General features: G+C 43.1%; 1 protein-coding gene across 14 annotated transcripts in view; it reads right to left on the reverse strand.

The window, feature by feature from the left end:
- TFRC (transferrin receptor) overlaps positions 1-20,949 on the reverse strand; it is a 65,896-nt gene that overhangs the window by 34,932 nt on the left and 10,015 nt on the right. For all 14 annotated transcript variants that reach the window (XR_010116731.1, XR_010116735.1, XR_010116733.1 and 11 more), the window contains exons 5-18: positions 20,766-20,915; positions 20,173-20,275; positions 18,241-18,354; positions 16,825-16,923; positions 16,322-16,461; positions 13,189-13,346; positions 11,745-11,864; positions 10,300-10,385; positions 10,025-10,088; positions 7,624-7,691; positions 6,250-6,308; positions 5,965-6,046; positions 2,397-2,618; positions 744-884 (exon numbers count right to left, since the gene is read on the reverse strand). Coding sequence is in view for 3 of the 14 variants with exons in the window: in XM_063622180.1 (XP_063478250.1) it covers positions 744-884; positions 2,397-2,618; positions 5,965-6,046; positions 6,250-6,308; positions 7,624-7,691; positions 10,025-10,088; positions 10,300-10,385; positions 11,745-11,864; positions 13,189-13,346; positions 16,322-16,461; positions 16,825-16,923; positions 18,241-18,354; positions 20,173-20,275; positions 20,766-20,915 (1,606 nt within the window). In the remaining 11 variants the exon portion in view is untranslated. The remainder of the gene's footprint in view (positions 1-743; positions 885-2,396; positions 2,619-5,964; positions 6,047-6,249; positions 6,309-7,623; positions 7,692-10,024; positions 10,089-10,299; positions 10,386-11,744; positions 11,865-13,188; positions 13,347-16,321; positions 16,462-16,824; positions 16,924-18,240; positions 18,355-20,172; positions 20,276-20,765; positions 20,916-20,949) is intronic.

Here is a 20,949-nt window from a genome sequence, read left to right on the forward strand (position 1 = left end):
ACCTCAGCCTCCCAAAGTACTGGAATTACAGGCATGAGCCACTGTACCCAGCCAACTGATCAGACTTTCTATAGCAGAGTAAGGAAAAAAGAATGCTGAGAACCAGGCTAATGCTAATCTTCTAAGGTTAAAATTCTAAAGGAGGCTGGGCACAGTGGCTCACGCCTGTAATACCAGCACTTTGGAAGGCTGAGGCAGGTGGATCACCTGAGGTTGGGAGTTCGAGACCGGCCTGGCTAACATGGTAAAACTCCGTTTCTACTAAAAATACAAAAAATGAGCCGGGCGTGGTGGTGGGCACCTGTAATCACAGCTACTCAGGAGGCTGAGGCAGGAGAATCACTTGAACCCGGGAGGCGGAGGGTGCGGTGAGCTGAGATTGTGCCACTGCACTCCAGCTTGGGCAACAACAGTGAAATTCTGTCTCAAAAAAAAAAAAAAAAAAAAAAAATTTTTAAAGGAAACTGATTGATTTTACAAATGAAAACTTTAAATGTGTTCAGATTCTTTTCCCCATTGGAGCATACATGGAAGGTTTACAGCCAAGTCTCTTCCAAAAAGACCAGGTTTGACTAAGGTCTGAATTAGACAGCAGAAACAGAAAATGACAGCTAAAGCATTAATGCTCCCTCCCTTCTTAAAGGAATTCCAGACTCCTAGAGTTGGTCCACTTTGCAGAAGTGTAAGATTTATCAATTATTTTACACACACTTTAGTTCCTCCTTTCCCAAAAGTTCACTTACTCTCATGACACGATCATTGAGTTTCTTCATGACAAATCTGTCTGTTTTCTCAGCATTCCCGAAATCCGTTGTTAGTCTGGAAGTGGCACGGAAGAAGTCTCCACGAGCAGAATACAGCCACTGTAAACTCAGGCCCATTTCCTGAAACAGACATTATTCACTATGAGAAGTTTTATTTCTAAGGACATTCTTTTGTTTGCCTTTCTAATTTAACATGTGTTAAGTAAGATTCTGATAAAAGGAACTCACAGATAAGCTCAAGACTCCGAAAGCACCTTGCTCAGGGGTTCCAAGCTCTGTGGACTGTGACATTCGCCCATGTTTGAGCCCAGCACGTAGGAAAACCATACTCTCATTAAGAAACTGAACATAATTACATAATCCTATGTACTATATCGTTTCCCGTTCAGTTCTCCTTTTGGGGGAAAACGTCCCCATAGGGGAGAACATTTTGGTTCAATGTACTTCAGGATCCAGTTATTTCCATCTGGTAAGTTCCATTTTCAACAGCTACAATTAGTTTCAAGAAAGACATAAGAGGCCGGGTGCAGTGGCTCATGCCTGTAATCCCAGCACTTTGGGAGGCCGAGGTGGGTGGATCACCTGAGGTCAGGAGTTCAAGACCAGCATGGCCAACATGGTAAAACCCCGGCTCTACTAAAAATACAAAAAATTAGCTGGCCATGGTGGTGGACACCTGTGGTCCCAGCTACTCGGGAGGCTTAGGCAGGAGAATGGCGTGAACCCAGGAGGCACAGCTTGCAGTGAGCTGAGATCTCACCACTGCACTTCAGCCTGGCCAACGTGGTAAAACCCCGGCTCTACTAAAAACACAATAACTATCTGGGCATGGTGGCACACGCCTGTAATCCCAGCCACCTGGGGAGCTGAGACAGGAGAATCGCTTGAACCCGGGAGGTGGAGGTTGCAGTGAGCCGAGATCATGTCATTGCATGCCAGCCTGGGGGACAAGAGCGAGACTTCGTCTCTCAAAAAAATAAAATAAAAATAAAAAAGGTATAAAAAGATTTGGTTATCAGTGATTTACTTCAATTAAGAGATCTGTTAAAAATCAACTCCTAGTACCATAAAACCATCTGGAAGCTACTTAATATTAGTTTTATTAATTTATTTACAGATGGGATTTTGCTATGTTGCCTGGGCTGGGCTCCAGCAATCCTCCTGCCTCAGCAGAAGTAGTTGGTGCTACGGGTATGCATCACCTCACTCTGTTTATCAGTTTCATTTAATGGACTATTTGAATTTTAGATGCGCAGATCAGTACGAGATAGAATCCTGCTAGCTGTGCTGTCTTTCCATCTGTGTCACGTCCGAGAGGCACACAGCCCAACTCCTTGCTGAGATCTTCATATTCCGTGTCCTACTGACGGGCTGCCTGGGAGACATGAGTGACAGAAAACCCGACACTGCTCTGGATTCTGAAACACTTGCTGAGCTCTGTCCTAGGTCCCTAATCCACAGCCTCCCAACTTCTCTCAAACAAGTTACCAATTCTATATACAATTCTACCTCAATTCACTTTAAAATGTACTATGGCTACAATCACCCTTCCAACAGGAACACACAGGAACACATCACACTTCAAAATACTTGACATTCAGCAATGAAAACATAATTGGAATCAGTGCTCACCTTTATGTCTGCTCTGTATTGGTTCAGATCCCTCACAAAGGAAAGTAGTTGGCTGTTGTACCTCTCATAGTCCAGGTTCAATTCAACATCATGGGTTAGTTTAATCACGAACTGACCAGCGACCTCTGCAGCTGCTCGTGCCACTTTGTTCAACTCAGGAATCCTCTCAATCAGTTCCTTATAGGTGTCCATGGTGGTACCCAAATAAGGATAATCTGTGTCCTGCAAGAAAACGCAAGGCTCTGGTACTCACGTGAATTCTAAGAGCAAGAGCCTCACATTCTGGCTTCGCCATCGAGGTAACAGTGACTACAGCTCCCCCCCTTGCTTCTAACATATTCCTACCCCGATTTACCCCAATTTTATCTCGTTATTTGCTGCTTTAAGTACATTCTTGCTACTTCTCTGAATCTAACCTACTCCTAGAGTGACTAGTTTCTTCCACGTTCTACAGAATCCCTGTTCTATCGTATCATATGCCCTGAATAGACTTCTAGCCAAATTCCTTAAGGCTGTATGTTTTTCTCTCCGGGAAGTTTGGGCCTTTATCAATGAAAAAAGAGAACATACATGAAACATACCTTGAGACAAGGTCTCACTCTGTCACCCAGGCTGGAGTGCGGTGATGCAATCACGACTCCCTGCAGCCTTGAGACGAGGTCTCTCTGTCACCCAGGCTGGAGTGCGGTGATGCAATCAACGGCTCCCTGCAGCCTTGAGACGAGGTCACTCTGTCACCCAGGCTAGAGTGTGGTGATGCAATCACGGCTCCCTGCAGCCTTGAGACGAGGTCACTCTGTTACCCAGGCTGGAGTGCGGTGATGCAATCACGGCTCCCTGCAGCCTTGAGACGAGGTCACTCTGTCACCCAGGCTAGAGTGTGATGATGCAATCACGGCTCCCTGCAGCCTTGAGACGAGGCCTCACTCTGTCACCCAGGCTAGAGTGTGGTGATGCAATCACGGCTCCCAGCAGCCTTGAGACGAGGTCACTCTGTCACCCAGGCTAGAGTGTGGTGATGCAATCACAGCTCCCAGCAGCCTTGAGACGAGGTCACTCTGTCACCCAGGCTAGAGTGTGGTGATGCAATCACGGCTCCCTGCAGCCTTGAGACGAGGTCACTCTGTCACCCAGGCTAGAGTGTGGTGATGCAATCACGGCTCCTAGCAGCCTTGAGACGAGGTCACTCTGTCACCCAGGCTAGAGTGTGGTGATGCAATCAAGACTCCCTGCAGCCTTCAGACGAGGCCTCACTCTGTCACCCAGGCTAGAGTGCGGTGATGCAATCACGGCTCCCAGCAGCCTTGAGACGAGGTCACTCTGTCACCCAGGCTAGAGTGTGGTGATGCAATCAAGACTCCCTGCAGCCTTGAGACGAGGCCTCACTCTGTCACCCAGGCTAGAGTGCGGTGATGCAATCATGACTCTCAGCAGCCTTGAGCTCCTGGCTCAAGTGACCCCCTGCCTCAGCCTCCCAAGGAGCTGGGACTACAGATGCATGCCATTGGGCCAGCTTAACTGAAAACATTTTTTGTAGAGATATAGTCTAGGCACGTTACTCAGGCTGGTGTCACTCCTGGCCTCAAGTGATCCGCCCACCTCAGCCACCCAATGTGCCAGAATTATAGATGTGAGTTACTGCACCCAGTCTGATGAAAATACAGTTCAGCTGGACTGTCCAATAGATAGCCACTGCTCATTCACTCAAGAAATTCAGCCTCAGTTTTTTTGTTGTTGTTAGACAGTCTTGCTCTGTTGCCCAGGCTAGAGTGCAATGGCGCGATCTCGGCTCACTGCAACCTCTGCCCCCTGGGTTCAAGCAATTCTTCCACCTCAGCCTCCTGAGCAGCTGGGATTATAGGCATGTGCCACGATGCGCAGCTAATTTTTTTGTATTTTTAGTAGAGATGGGGTTTAACCATGTTGGCCAGGCTGGTCTTGAACTCCTGACCTCAAGTGATCCACCTGCCTTGGCCTCCCAAATGCTGAGATTACAGGTATGACCCACCACACTCAGCCAAGCCTCATTATTAAAACTCATAAAGAAGTTTTAGCAATAAACTCAAATGCTAATTAAGCTAATTGAGATTAACACGTCTATGTTAAAAATGATAAAGAAGGAACATGCAATAATTACATTTGTATAACTTCTTTTTTTTTTTTCTGAGACAGGGTCTTGCTCTGTCACCCAAGCTGGAATGCAGTGGCTACATCTCAGCTCACTGCAATCTCTGCCTCCCAGGTTCAAGCGATTCTCCTGCCTCAGCCTCCTGAGTAGCTGGGGTTACAGGCACGCGCTATCACGTCCGACTAATTTTTGTATTTTTAGCAGAGACGGGGTTTCACCATTTTGGTCAGGCTGGTCTCAAACTCCTGACTTCGTAATCTGCCTTCCTTGGCCTCCCAAAGTGCTGGGATTAAGGGAGGAGACCACCCCTCATATTGTCTTATGCCCAATTTCTGCCTCCAAAGAAAGAAGAAGTAAAAACTAAAAGGCAGAGGCAGACAGCTCAGCGCCGCACAATGGGCCTGGTTAAAGATCGACCCCTGACCTAACCAGTTATCTATAGATTCCAGACATTGTATGGAAAAGCACTGTGAAAATCCCTGTCCTGTTCTGTTCTGTTCTAATTACCGGTGCATGCAGCCCCCAGTCACGTACCCTCTGCTTGCTCAATCGATCACGACCCTCTCACGCAGACCCCCTTAGTTGTAAGCCATTAAAAGGGTCAGGAATTGCTCACTCGGGGAGCTCAGTTTTTGGAGATGTCAGTCTTGCCAAAGCTCCCGGCCAAATAAGGCCCTTCCTTCTTTAACTCGGTGTCTGAGGGGATTCATCTGCGGCTTGTCCTGCTACAGGATTACAGGAGTGAGCTACCACGTCCAGCACGTGTATAACTTAAGATATTTTAAGCACTCCAGTAAACTTGGTCTCAAAGTTGATACAAGAAGATCCATGGCCAGGTGTAGTGAGTAGCTCTTGCCTGTAATTCAAACAGTTTGGAGGCTGAAAGGGGAGGACTGCTTGAGGCTGCAGTGAGCCATGATTGGGCCACTGCACCCCAGCCTGGGTGACAGAGCAAGTCACCATCGTCGAAAAAAAAAAAAAAAAAACCCAACAACTAAGATATGTGCAAGTTGTCAAAATCAAAATGGAGTCACTAGTGTTAACAAAAATGCAACCCTGAAGAGAAGGGTCTCATCCTTGTATGTCTGATAACAAGGACTAAGGGTTTTTTTTTCCTTTTTACAAAAACTACAACCTTACACAAAGGCTACTGCAACCTTGCACCAAAAAAATTCTCTTGTGAGAAAATCTGCCTAGCAACTGCCTGTCAAACTTGGATTGGTGTCACCCTTGTTATTGATCTTGGCAGCCAAGAATAATTACCTCAATTTTGTAATCCTCGTCATTTGTCCTTCAAAAACTTGTTTTCCTTTACCTCTCTGAATATGTACATAGTTGACTATAGCACAAGCATTCCTACTGCAATGCCCTATTCCCAAATAAAGATCATTTCCTTTTAGAGAGCCTCTCTCCATTTGTCATTTAAATGAACAGACTTACCTCACAAAAACAGAAAGAAACTGCTGGGATTCCAGAATATGCAAGGAAAGGGAAAGCAGCATTGTCTAAAGTGAGTTTCTCACTGCAAAGAGAAAGAATGTGCCTTAGAAAGTGTTCTAAAGAATAGACTGTTCTATCATGCTAGTCCCCCCATCCAAAATAAATTCTTTAGTTGAATATCTTTAGGTGTAAGTTCAATGAAAGGACAGATTTAGATTCTACCTAATGTAGTAGGTAGAATCTCTGCTTTTCTATTAATTTGTTCATTCACTTTTCTCAACTTACACTTTGCTGGCCCAGTTGCTGTCCTGATATAGAGATTGCCCAGTAACCGGATGTTTCACCTGTAAGATAAGAAATTATCATTAAAACTAACCTTTTGGAACTTATTTATTCAGGCTAGTCACTAACATGTTACTTTATAAAAATTTATAAATAGAAAACTTGTATTATATCTTCTTGAAAATAAATTATGATAGTTAAAACAATCTCTAAGTTATTACTAACTAGGCTCATGTTGTCAGTTCCTTTAGTTATGGTGAGGAAAAAATGTTTTCTTCCTAATTAACATTTTAAAAGTGGGCCTAGGCCGGGTAGGGTAGTTCACATCTGCAATCCCAACACTTTGGGAGGCCGAGGTGGGAGGATCACTTGAGCCCAGAAGTTTGAGACTAGCCTGGGCAACACAGCAAGACTTTGTCTCTTAAAAAAAAAAAAAAAAAAAAAAAAAAAAGCCAGGTGCGGTGGCTCATACCTGTAATCCCAGCACTTTGGGAGGCCGAGGTCAAGAGATCATGAGGTCACGGGATCGAGACCGTCCTGGCCAACATGGTGAAACCCCGTCTCTACTAAAAATACAAAAATTAGCCAGGTGTGGTGGTGTGTGCCTGTAGCTCCAGCTCCTTAGGAGGCTGAGGCAGGAGAATCGCTTGAACCCAGGAGGTGGAGGTTGCAGTGAGCCAAAATCGCACCATTACACTCCAGCCTGGCGACAGAGGAAGACTCCGTCTCAAAAAAACAAACAAAACCATGGTGGCTTACCCACAACTGTAAAAGCCCTCTCTGGGCTTCATACTATGCCTATCTTGTTTCTGGTTTCTTCCTTCTAGTGCATCTTATGCCACCAACCTAACTGGCAAATTCATTATCACCTTGCTTGAGATCCTATAATCCCCAGCATCTCTTGGGATCAAGGCCAATGTCTGCTATCTGACCTGTTTCTAACTTTACTCACTCCAATATACAGCCTCTAATCCCATTAGGCAAATATTTTCTTTCATATGCTCTCCCTCATTCAAAACTATGGTAATTCTTTATTCAATGAATATTTCGTCCAGCCTTCTCAAAGTATAATTCAAGTTGACTTAAGCCTTCCTTAGACTGTGACTCCATAGACAACCCCCTGTGGGCACCTGCACTACAGCTCAGGCCTCATGGCGTTTTGCTCTATATTCCTAAATAGACAACATATTCTTTGAGATTGGAGCCCTCATCTCATATGGTTCAATAGGCAAGTATCCCGTAAATAATGCTGCATAGAATTTATTCTCAATTCCTATGTTTTGTTACTGACTACGGTTTACATATCAGTGTTTTTTATCTCAGGTCAATTCAACAAAAAATTAAGCCATATATTTTTGTAATGAGGTATATACTCACATTTTGCATTGTTTTCTCAATAAGTGTGTACAACAATGGGCTGGCAGAAACCTTGAAGTTGCTGGTACCTGAAAAGAAATTATTTTATCATTGCCCCTTCTCCATTCCAGTAATTTTCACGCTGCTACTTCTACAACTATAAGTACTTGACAAATAAGACAGTAATCTAGATCAGTGGCCCTATGCAACAACTATCCCATTCATCAAGCAGACAAAAGTAATCTTGGTATCAAGCTCTTTAGCAACTATGCTAACTTGACTCAAGTGAGGCTCTTACCACTCCTTGAGTTTGCATACTTTAATCCAAGTGATATTTTTAAAAAACATCAGAGCAGTTAGGCCAGGCATGGTGGCTCACGCCTGCAATCCCAGCACTTTGGGAGGCCCAGGCGGGTGGATCATCCTAGCTAACATGGTGAAACCCCATCTCTACTAAAAATACAAAAAATTAGCCGGGCATGGTGGCGGGCACCTGTAGTCCCAGCTACTCGGGAGGCTGAGGCAGGAGAATGGCGTGAACCCGGGAGGCGGCGCTTGCAGTGAGCCGGGACCACACCATTGCACTCCAGCCTGGGTGACAGAGCGAGATTCTGTCTCAAAAAAAAAAAAAAAAAAAAAATCAGAGCAGTTTTAGGTTCAGCAGCAAAATTAAGAGAAAGGTACCTAGAGGTCCCACAAATCCACTGCCCCCAAACATGTGCAGCCTCCCTCATTAGCAATTTCATGTTTAACTTTCTGGTTCACCCAGGTTAGAGCTATATATAGTATGCTTGCTATACTCAGCACATTCTGCGGCAAACATACAACAGGGAAATAACTAACCTAAAGAGGTTTAATTGTAACTCTTCCCTTTTTTCCCCTATGTAGACATTTCACTATTCTCAGTTCATCAGCTACATCTGCACCTTCTTTTTTAACCCATTCCTGTTGAATGTACAGCTGCACTTTAAATAGCATTCAAAATTTTTGTCAATTTTCTGCTGCCAGTGAACATTCAAACTCTTCTAGAAGTTTCATTATCCAATATTTCTATCAGTGATGCCACAACGTAACAGGATGTGAATTACTCTCTAAGTACCATTCTATATGGCATGATTTAGTTTCTTCTCACCTCAATATAGTCCAGACTTATGGTCCTAAAACTTTAGTGCATCAGAATTACCTGGAATGCTTGTTAAAGTTTTTTGTTTATTTGTTTGGGTTTTTTTGCTTCAGGATACTTTGTCCTTAAGAAAATAATAGGTTTTTATTCCCCAAGGGTTGCAAAAAAAAAAAGCCCAGTTTTTTTGTTTTTTTTTTTTTTTTGAGATAGAGTCTTGCTCTGCCACCCAGGCTGGAGTGCAATGGCACCATCTTGGCTCACCGCAACCTCTGCCTCCCGGGTTCAAGTAATTCTCCTGCCTCAGCCTCCTGAGTAGCTGGGATTACAGGTGCTTGCCACCACGCCCGGCTAATTTTTGTATTTTTAGTAGAGACAGGGTTTCACCATGTTGGCCAGGCTGGTCTTGAACTCCTGACCTCAGGTGATCCGCCTGCCTTGGCCTCCCAAGTGCTGAGATTACAGGCGTGCACTACCGCGCCCAGCCCAAAAAGCCCAGTTTTTAGACCAACACTCCCATTTCTGACTCAAAGGTCTGAGGTGGACCTGAAAGTTTGCATTTGTAACAGTTCCTGATGCTACTGATCTGGGGGCCACATTGAGAACTACCCACTGCTCTAGACAAGGCAATCGTGCTCACTGTGTAACTTGACCGACTATTTAAAGGAAGGTTAAGATACAGGCTGAGGGCAATGGCTCATGCCTGTAACCACAGCATTTTGGGCAGCTGAAGTAGAATGCTTGAACTCAGGAGTTTGAGACCAGCCTGGACAACATGGCAAAACCCCATCTCTACAAAAAAAGTTAGCCAGTTGGCTGAAGTGGGAGAATCACCTGAGCTCAGGAGGTCAAGGCTGCAGTGAGCCAAGATTGTGCCACTGAACTCCAGCCTGGGCAACAGAGTGAGACCCTGTCTCAAAAAAAAAAAAAAAAAAAAGCTTTCTTCCACTTCAAAGTAGTTTACCTGGCCAGGCACGGTGGCCCATGTCTGTAATCCCAGGCCGAGGCAGGTGGATCGCCTGAGGTCAGGAGTTCGAGACCATCCTGGCCAACATAGTGAAGCCCTGTCTCTACTAAAAATACAAAAAATTAGCTGGGCATGGTAGTGAGCACCTGTAATCCCAGCTACTCAGGAGGCTAAGGCAGGAGAATCGCTTGAATCTGGGAGACAGAGGTTGCAGTGAGCCGAGATCATGCCATTGCACTCCAGCCTGGGCGACAAGAGCAAAACTCTATCTCAAAAAAAAAAAAAAAAAAAAAGTTTACCTGAATTCATAAACAGCTAATGAAAGGGATACTTACCAAGAACTGCTTTATCCAGATTAATATAAGTGAAAGCCTTTAAATGCAAGGACGAAAGGTATCCCTAGAAGAGAAGGGAAAACATTAATAAGTATAAATCTGTTTATTTATCACATACAGTAGCATTAGGGATTCATTTTCAATTCTGGACTCTATTGAGACTAAACGCAAAGGCAAAAATGGTAAAAATCAAACCTATAAAAACATCATTTCTGGATGACAGCCTAAGCCCACAAGCTCAGGTGTCCAATAGGGGAATGGATGATAAAGAATACCTCTAGCCATTCAGTGGCACCAACCGATCCAAAGTCTCCAGCACTCCAACTGGCAAAGATAATGCTTCTGCTGGGCTGAAACCCATCTGAAAGAGAAGAAAGTTAGCTTTACCTTAGGAAAGGTTATACACAGACAAGGACAGAAGGTATCCCACTTAAGATGAATCAGAAGGTCTAATTCCAAGATAGCAGATTCCAAAATCTTTTTTTTCTGAGCCAAAAAAGAAAAAAAAAGAGTAACAAAATCTTTTTTTGAGACCCCAGGTAAAAGAATAAAAGAATAGGAATAATTTTTTTAAAGTAACCTATAAAGAGCAAGACAGCAGATCTGCAAATAAGATTTCGAGTACATAGCAGGGGCCAGTAGTCACCCTTTTACAATCTCATTCTTGGAGTTCCTTAACTTCTGGACCCAGAGATCACTGAAAACAGTGTAAGCATGATGATGCACATCTTGAGAAAAATCTTCAGAGGTAAATCCAAACACTGGATTTTTAAAAAATAATTCTAAAATAAAATAAAAATTCACAAATTTAAGTTACAGGAAGAGTCTGCAGAGAAACCACATTTGTGACAACACCTTTTGGGGTTACATGTATCACACTGCCCTCCACCCTGCCCACTTCCCTCAGTGTATCTTTTTCTCCATTAATGTACTCTGTATTAAAGTTAAGCATTGCAGTTTGCCCTATGACCCAAAGATTCAAGAATGTGACGTGATTTTGAATGTGTGGGTGGGTAGGAGTGTGAAAGAGTGGCAAGTAGGACAGAAAGCCTCAAAAATAAAAGAGGCAGGGCATGGTGGCTCACTAGCAGCATTTTGGGAGGCTGAGGCGGGTGAACCACTTGAGGTCAGACCAGCCTGGCCAACATGACGAAACCCCGTCTCTAGTAAAAATACAAAAATTAGCCGGGCGTGGTGGTGGGTGCCTGTAATCCCAGCTACTCAGGAGGCTGAGGCAGGAGAATTGCTTTAAGTCGGGAGGCAGAGGTTGCAGTGAGCTGAGATCACACCACTGCACTCCAGCCTGGGCAACGGAGTGAAACTCTGTCTCAGAAAATAAATAAATGAATAAACAGAACAAAATTTCAATAGCTGTTAGGCCTCAGTACATGAGTGGAGAGGTATGCTACTGCTTTCAAATAGATTGCTTAGGGACTACGATCTGCCTTATCACTCTGGATCCACCAAACTAAGCACTGGGGCTCAATAACTCCACTGTCTCAAAGAAACTGGTGATTTCTAGCACAGTTAAGACACTTTATGGAAAGCTCTTTCAAAGGAAAAGGCAGCTACAACAAAAGACAATCTGCCTTGTATTTAAGAACTAGAGTCTAGCATGAGAGAACCACAGGAATGTAGGCAAAGTGAGCAAAGCACAGTATAACATCTAGAACTGTATGTAGTGCGCCAATATTCAAAGGAATCAAAATTTGTACTCCACCTTTTAAGACCATATCTGAGAACATCTGGGCAAGTTTCAATAGGAGAGCTGTGCCTACACCGGATTTTGCAGCTCCAGGGCCCCACGCATCTCTCTGGGCCCCAACTACAACATAGTGATCTTTAAAAAAGAAAAAAGAGGAAGAAAGAACTTACATAATCAGCTTCTAAACTTTTCTAGAATTAGCACATCAGTAGAAAGGTAAAAATGCAGTATATGTATTAAGGATAAAAGAGCCTTACTTCAAATCTGACTAAAAACTCTGGGAATTAAAAATTCACATGAGAATATTAATTTTACCTTACTAGTAGAGCTACTTTTTTCCTATACTACTAATTAATATTTACTGACTACTTAAGTCTAAGGACTTATTTCTTAGTAAGTGTTGGCTATTTTATTGCATTTAAAGTTAACTCCAGGGACCGGCAAACTACAGCCCGCGTGCCCATTCACTACGTACAGTCTGCCTGTTTTCTTGCTCCCACAGAGTTGAACAGCTAAAAGAGAGACTGGATAGCCTGCAAAAGGTTTATTATCTGCCCCCTTAAGAAATTTGCTTATCACTGGTCTAGTCAATAACTTAGAATAGATTTTCTAGTCATAATGGTCAATTTTTAACAAGAATTTCCTAGGGCCTTATTACCTCCCAATAAAACTGACACATAGGCTGGGCGCGGTGGCTCACGCCTGTAATCCCAGTACTTTGGGAGGCTGAGGCAGGCAGATCACCTGAAGTCAGAAGCTCTGACCTCATGGAGCCTGACCAACATGGAGAAATCCTGTCTCTACTAAAAATACAAAAATAGCCAGGCGTGGTGGCACATGCCTATAATCCCAGCTACTGGGGAGGCTGAGGCAGAATGGCTTGAACCTGGAAGGCAGAAGTTGCAGTGAGCCGAGATCACGCCACTGCACTCCAGCCTGGGCAACAAGAGTGAAACTCCTTCTCAAAAAAAAAAAAAAAAAAAAAAAAAAAGAAACTGACACATAAACAATTCACTTTAGGACAGACAAGATTGAGCACTTCATAAAACCAAGCCAGGCCGGGCGCGGTGGCTCACGCTTGTAATTCCAGCACTTTGGGAGGCCGAGGCGGGCGAATCACGAGGTCAGGAGATCGAGACCACGGTGAAACCCCGTCTCTACTAAAAAAAATACAAAAAATTAGCCGGGCGTGGTGGCGGGCGCCTGTAGTCCCAGCTACTCGGAGAGGCTGAGGCAGGAGAATGGCGTGAACCCGGGAGGCGGAGCTTGCAGTGAGCCGAGATCGCGCCACTGCACTCCAGTCTGGGCGACAGAGCAAGACTCCGTCTCAAAAAAAAAAAAAAAAAAAAAAAAAAAAAAACCAAGCCACGCCAGCATTCCTACCCTCCCTCCTTCTCTAGCCACATCCTTAAGAACAGCAAAGAAAACAAAAAAAAGCAGGGGCGGGGGGGGTCTTTACCTGGTTCTACAAAGCCTTTAATAACTCCAAAGATGTTAAGAATTTTTATCTCTTTCAGCACATTGCTCACAGTGAGCTTCACACTCTTGCTTTCTGAGGTTACCATCCTACATGTAGAGTCTGTTTTCCAGTCAGAGGGACAGTCTCCTTCCATATTCCTAGAATCAGAAAGCAGGCGTAAGTTCTGAGTTATTGTTCCTTGCCCAAGGTTTACTTCCGTCCAGTGAAGTTCTAGATTAAGAGGACATATAAACAAAACTCACTCTCGGCCCGGTGCAGTGGCTCACCCCTGTAATCCCAGCACTTTGGGAGGCCGAGGCAGGTGGATCACAAGGTCAGGAGTTCAAGACCAGCCTGACCAACATGGTGAAACCCCGACTCTACTAAAAATACAAAAATTAACTGGGCATGGTGGCGTGCGCCTGTAATCCCAGCTACTAAGGAGGATGAGGAGGAGAATCGCTTGAACCTGGGAGGCGGAGGCTGCAGTGAGCCGAGATCATGCCACTGCACTCCAGCCTGGGTGGCAGAGCACAATTCCTGTTTCAAAAAAACAAAACAAAACAAAACGAAAACAAAAAAAACTTCCTCTCTAGTGGTGAACCATTTGCGTCTTACTTTGATCTGTAGGCAGCCAATTGAAAACCATTAATTAAGCAATATTTTAAAACACTTCTCTAACTATGCCTTTCTGCCAGACATAGTTACGTAGTTTATATTTGGAATACACACCAAGATGGACTCAAAATGAAGTTCTTCTAATATATAAAAGAATATTAATACATTTTTATGTTTCCCAACTGTCACCACTAACAAGGATAGTACACATTCTTAGCTCAGTTATAAAAAATATTCCTCAGCTGGGTGCGGTGGCTCACGCCTGTCATCCCAGCACTTTGGAAGGCTGAGGCAGAATTCGTTGAACCCAGAAGGTGAAGGTTGCAGTGAGCCAGGATCGCGCCACTGCACTCCAGCCTGGGCAACAGAGTGAGACTGTCAAAAAAAAAAAAAAAAAAAATCCTGTGCTTCCCCTATCTAATTCCTCTGTGTTACCCAAGTAATAGCTGCTCCTAAGGGGGCTTACTTACATAAATATAGGTTGAAACATTATTACTCCCCTACTACATAAGGATAAGATGGGACGCTGGCTTCACAGGTTGGTTACGACTTGCAGGTGGTAGGTAGAATGAGTCAACAAAAATCACCTATGCTAAATGCCTCTTAGCGTTATCAACAGTCACAGTATGTTACACACTCTTTCCCATGCTAAATGCTTCTTAGCATTATCAATAGTCATAGTATGTTACACACTCCTTCCCATGTTAAATGCCTCTTAGCATGATCAATAGTCATGGTATGTTACACACTCCTTCCCATGCTAAATGCCTCTTAGCGTTATCAATAATCATGGTATGTTACGCACTCCTTCCCAGGCTAAATGCCTCTTAGCGTTATCAATAATCATGGTATGTTACGCACTCCTTCCCATGTTAAATGCCTCTTAGCATTATCAATAGTCATGGTATGTTACACACTCCTTCCCAGGCTAAATGCCTCTTAGCGTTATCAACAGTCATGGTATGTTACACACTCCTTCCCAGGCTAAATGCCTCTTAGCGTTATCAATAATCATGGTATGTTACGCACTCCTTCCCATGTTAAATGCCTCTTAGCATTATCAATAGTCATGGTATGTTACACACTCCTTCCCAGGCTAAATGCCTCTTAGCGTTATCAACAGTCATGGTATGTTACACACTCCTTCCCAGGCTAAATGCCTCTTAGCGTTATCAATAGTCATGGTATGTTACACACTCCTTCCCAGGCTAAATGCCTCTTAGCGTTATCAATAATCATGGTATGTTATGCACTCCTTCCCATGTTAAATGCCTCTTAGCGTTATCAATAGTCGCGGTATGTTACGCACTCCTTCCCATGCTAAATGCCTCTTAGCATTACCAATAGTCATGGTATGTTATGCACTCCTTCCCATGTTAAATGCCTCTTAGCATGATCAATAGTCATGGTATGTTACGCACTCCTTCCCATGCTAAATGCCTCTTAGCATTACCAATAGTCATGGTACGTTACGCACTCCTTCCCATGTTAAATGCCTCTTAGCATGATCAATAGTCATGGTATGTTACGCACTCCTTCCCATGCTAAATGCCTCTTAGCATTACCAATAGTCATGGTACGTTATGCACTCCTTCCCATGTTTAATGCCTCTTAGCATGATCAATAGTCATGGTATGTTATGCACTCCTTCCCATGCTAAATGCCTCTTAGCATTATCAATAGTCATGGTATGTTACACACTCCCCTATGCTAAAGGCCTCTCAGCATGATCAACAGTCATGGTATTTCATATACTCCTTATATACTGATGTTCTTCATTTGAGACTATCAAATAGAATATATTTTCACTATCCAATTATGTTAAAGAAACAGGATCAGAGAGCCTATGTCATACAGGAGATAAATGCTTTCATAAAGGTCCGAAACTAGATCTCCATCCTATAATAACAGGAAATGATAAATATATCCACATCCAAATCAAAATTAATGCTACGGACTCTAATGGAACTGGGCTCTGTTTTTAAAAAGAGACACTAACTACAGGGAGGATATCGAGAGGAGCGGGCCATGACCACAAATGGTTTCTCTGGAGACCATCATGAGAAGCGAGGCTTCTCAATCTGTAGACAAGGTAACTGGAATCACACCGTATTGCTTAGGAGAAAAATCCAGACAAATGGATGTTTCAGGGAATAGGATTTTATCCCAATATGAATTCTAACAGATTCTCTCCACTAACTGAATGGGTTGCCATAGGCATCGTGCTTCAGCACAGAAGTAGTTGAGCAGAAGCTATGCCAGGAATCTTGCACAAGGAATTCACTAGGTTTGTAAGTCTCCTTATTCTCCTGCGTTTATAAGTCCAAAGTCCATTATTAAGATCTCTTTATAGAGAAAAATTCATTTTTATCTGTACCAAGGTAACAGCTAACCATCCTCCAAATTCCCAAATGTGGAAAATTATAATCATGTTTAACATTTTAATCAACATATTACCATTCTTCCCTAATCATAAAACCTCACTATGCAAGACCGCCTTCAAATAAAAACTTACCCAAACAGCTTTTCTGCAGCAGCTCTGGAGATTGTCTGGACGGGTATATTAGGCAATCCTGATGACCGAGATGGTGGAAACTGGGTGTGATTGAAGGAAGGGAATCCAGGTGTGTAAGGGTCCCCTGTCCCCAGATGAGCCTAGGAAAACAAAAGAGCAATTCACCCCATCACAGACTTCCTCAGAAGTTCTCTGTAAGATTCAGATTTGGTATAAGGCTGCAGCCCAGCCTTACTTGAAGCCTCAAAAATCTGAGTGGCTCTGCAATGTGAATCCTGTTTTCATGGCACATGGAAATTCTCAATTCAAGGCACTATTGACAAAGTACTTTTAGCAACAAATAATAAAGCCTCAAAGTCAATGTAATCTATCTTCTTGCTTCTGCTAACACCCTCCCAGAAAAAAGAGCATTTAAGGAAGACACAGTGCTATTTCTGCTAATACAGGAATCCAAGAACAATTCAAAGAACTCAAAACGGTGATTTACTCAAGAAATAACTCACATGTCCAAAGAATGAAAGTTCTGCGTTAACAATGGGAAATTTAGTCTGGTCCATGTATATCAAGACACCAATTGCATTTAAGCTTTCAGCATTTGCAACCTAAAAGAAAACATACAAAGCTCAGAAAATGAAGATCTAATTATACGAAATGAGAATACATCCTGTACATTATGCTAAAGGCCAAATGGTTACAGAGGACTAAACTTTTAATACTTCCAAATATTTCAAATTGTTTATCTGGTAATTTGTTAATTGTTTCCTGAAAAATTAACTCACTTGTTTGCAAATAAGAATAACAATGGGCCGGGAGTGGTGGCTCACGCCTGTAATCCCAACACCTTGCAAGGCTGAGGCAGGGGGATCACGAGGTCAGGAGTTCGAGACCAGCCTGGCCAACATGGTGAAACCCTGTCTCTACTAAAAATACAAAAATTAGCTGGGCGCAGTGGCTGGCGCCTGTATTCCCAGCTATTGGGGAGGCTGAGGCAGGAGAATCGCTTGAAACCATAAGGCAGAGGTTACAGTGAGCCGAAATTGCGCCACTGCACTCCAACCTGGATGAAAGAGCAAAACTCCCTCTCAAAAAAAAAAAAAAAAAAAAAAAGAATAACAAAGGCCAGGAGTGGTGGCTCACGCCTGTAATCCCAGCAATTTGGGAGGCCGAGTCAGGTGGATCACCTGAGGTCAGGAGTTCAAGACCAGCCAGGCCAACATGGTGAAACCCTGTCTCTACTAAAAATACAAAAATAAGCCAAGCATGGTGGTGGGCACCTGTAATCCCAGCTACTCGGAAGGCTGAGGCAGGAGCATCACTTGAACCCGGGAGGCGGAGGTTGCAGTGAGCTGAGATCACGCCATTGCACTCCAGCCAGGGTGACAGAGACTCCATCTCAAAAAAAAGAAAAGAAAAGAAAAATAACAAAAACCCCATCTAAGACAACCACTTTTTTGAGTCTCACTCTGTCACTCAGGCTGGAGTGGCATAAGTCACATCTCACAATCTCCAGGGCTCAAGCAGTCCTCCCACCTCAGCCTCCCAAAGTGTTGGGATTATAGGTGTGAGCCCTGCCACTTTTTTAAAAATGCAGAAATCACCACTGTCTTTTGATATGTTCCACTCTAGTTCCTTGTGTATGTTTGGCTATTAATTTTCCTTTTTATAAAACATGCTTTTAGATGAATTCTGTATATGCATAAAACTGAGTTATACAGAGAAATAGCTTTCACTTAAGCACTTCTGATTGGGTAAGTGGAACTTAACTTCATTTGTTGAGCATTTTAATAAATTGTATTATCTGGTATGAGAGTTTAAGATTGTTGGTTTTCAGAATGTAAGAATATTAATAAGAAATATCACTTACCTGAAGAGTAAGATACCAAAGTACTGTATTTAATATTATAATAACTCATACTCACCTTTTCTGCAAAGGTGATTTTCCCTGCTCTGACAATCACTATAGATCCATTCACAGGAGTGTCTAAATCCTCAAAATCTTTTTTAGTACCAAAATTAGCATGGACCAGTTTACCCTAGAACAAAGACATTAGATTTAATGAGCATTATGGTATCGGAAAAGCTCTAAAATCTTGAGACAGAGGAGTTTTATAGATCAAACCTAAGACAGGCAACCCAAGTAAGTAATAAAAGGAGGCCAAGGCCTAAAAAAGACACGAGTTCTAAAAAACTTTACAACTTTTAGGTCAGAGCTATTGGAAGAAAATCAAGATTTTTGGCCTCCTATGTCTTTCATGCTTTCATCCCATGCTGCCTTTCATCTGAAGGGCATTTAGATTAAAGAGGCCTATGTAGGCTGGTCATGGGACTGGAGGCCTGGAACAATCTTAGCCTTGAGGACATCATAGAAATAGGTTTTAACTGAAAGGTCTGACAATAAATCTGTCCCAAAATTAAAACACCATCTATTACAACAAAGTGACTTGCACACACCAACTTTAGATGTGTCATTATGTTCCTAAGCTAGTAAGAGTCCAGATGAACAGCTATAAACTGACACTAACAACCAAGCACCTCAATACAGAAAGCTTGAAGTTGAACAAAAATCTTCAATGTTCTTTAACAGAACAATCTACCCATCTCTAAACTCCTGGCTTATAGGCAGCCAGGCAAAGGGATAAAGCACACGTATCCAGAAAGGCAAGGGATCAACATAGAACGGCACCTGCCCCAAAAGGTATCCACTAGAGATACACCTGACTTACAAATGTGATTTTTTTTTTTTTTTTTTTTTGAGATGGAATTTCGCTCTTGTTGCTCAGGCTGGGGTGCAATGGCGCAATCTCCGCTCACTGCAACCTCCACCTCCTGGCTTCAAGCAATTCTCCTGCCCCAGCCTCCCAAGTAGCTGGGATTACAGGCACCCACCACCACACCTGGCTAATTTTTGTATTTTTAGTAGAGTTCACCATGTTGGCCAGGCTGGTCTCTGACCTCAGGTGTTCTGCCCACCTTGGACTCCCAAAGTGCTGGGATTATGGGCGTGAGCCACCACGCCCAGCCACAAATGTGATTTTTAAGCTGAAAATTATTCCATCTATCTGTTCTCTATTTCTGTGTTAATTTGACTGTATTTGCCTAAATTTAAAAAGATCAAGGGCTAGGCGCAGCAGCTTACTCCTGTAATCCCAGCACTTTGGGAGGCCGAGGGTGGTGAATCACTTGAGCCCAAGAGTTTCAATTCAAGACCAGCCTGGCCAACATGGCAAAACCCTGTCTCTACCAAAAAAAAAAATAAATAAAAAATAAATAAAAAATAAAAATTAGCTGGACATCTCAGCTACTCGGGAGGCTCACTTGAGCCTGGGTGGTGGTGGAGGTTGCAGTGAGCCAAGCTCACGCCACTGCACTCCAGCTAGGGCAACAGAGTGACACCCTGTCTCAAAACAAAAATAGAAAAAGATCAAGCATTAGCGAATCAAGCTAAGACTAGGCCCCAGCCAAGATGGATATTGACATCTGTCCCCACAGGGAGGATATGCATTTGTTTAGCAAATACTACTATGTATGTCAGCCATTCTCCAAAGCTCTGCGACATGGCAGTAAATAGAACTAACCCATGGTTCTTCATCTGGTTCACATTCTAATGGAAACAAAGGCATACATAATGTCAGCTGCTAGCAGTACTATAAAGAAAAAATAAGCAGGACATGGGGAAAGTGATTAGAGAGAGAAGACAATGCATGTTGACTGTGTCATTAGAGGGTTGAAAACCAAAATACCTCATGATCATTTACATTTTAAAAGGAAATTTATAACTCCTAAGAACAGAAAAGATGAGTTTTGAATGATTCAATAGGGAAGAGTCTCATGCACTGTTTTGTCTTACTTACAGTAACTGTTGCAGCCTTACTATACGCCACATAACCCCCAGGATTCTCCACCAGGTAAACAAGTCTACCGTTCTTATCAACTATGATCACCGAGTTTTGAGCGCTGTTAAAAAGATTAAGTTAAAATAAGCCTAAGGTCATCTTCCAAAAAACACAATAGCTTACATTTAGTATGTCTAGCATTATATGGCTTGAGGAAATTTACCTCTAAATCTTAAGCTTGATTTTTATTTTAAAAGCCTTTGGGCCACATGCGGTGGCTCATGCCTGTAATCCCAGCACTTCCGGAGGCAGGCGGATCACCTGAGGTCAAAAGTTCGAGACCACCCCACCTCTACTAAAAATACAAAAATTAGCTGGGCGTGGTGGCGTGCGCCTGTAATCCCAGCTGCTCTGGAGGCTAAAGCAGGAGAATCACTTGAACCCAGAAGGCAGAGGCTGCAGTGAGCAGAGATTGTGCCACTGCACTCCAGCCTGGGCAACAGAGTGAGACCCCGTTTCAAAATAAAACAATAACAAAAACTCTTTGCTATACTTAGCACACCTGAAAATAGCTACTTGTATAAAAATAAGTTTACCATCTTTCAACATACCTGTCTTTGACCTGAATCTTAACAAAGTGTTGATCACGCCAGACTTTGCTGAGTTTAAATTCACGAAACTGATTTTCAACATACAATGCAAGATTTTCATCTTTTTGAGATCCAGCCTCACGAGGGACATATGAATTTTCATTCAGCAGCCTGGAGGAGAAAATGTCTTTTAAATGAACTTAAG

Source organism: Symphalangus syndactylus, chromosome 17, assembly GCF_028878055.3.
Source record: "Symphalangus syndactylus isolate Jambi chromosome 17, NHGRI_mSymSyn1-v2.1_pri, whole genome shotgun sequence".
Classification (NCBI taxonomy): Eukaryota; Metazoa; Chordata; class Mammalia; order Primates; family Hylobatidae; genus Symphalangus; species Symphalangus syndactylus.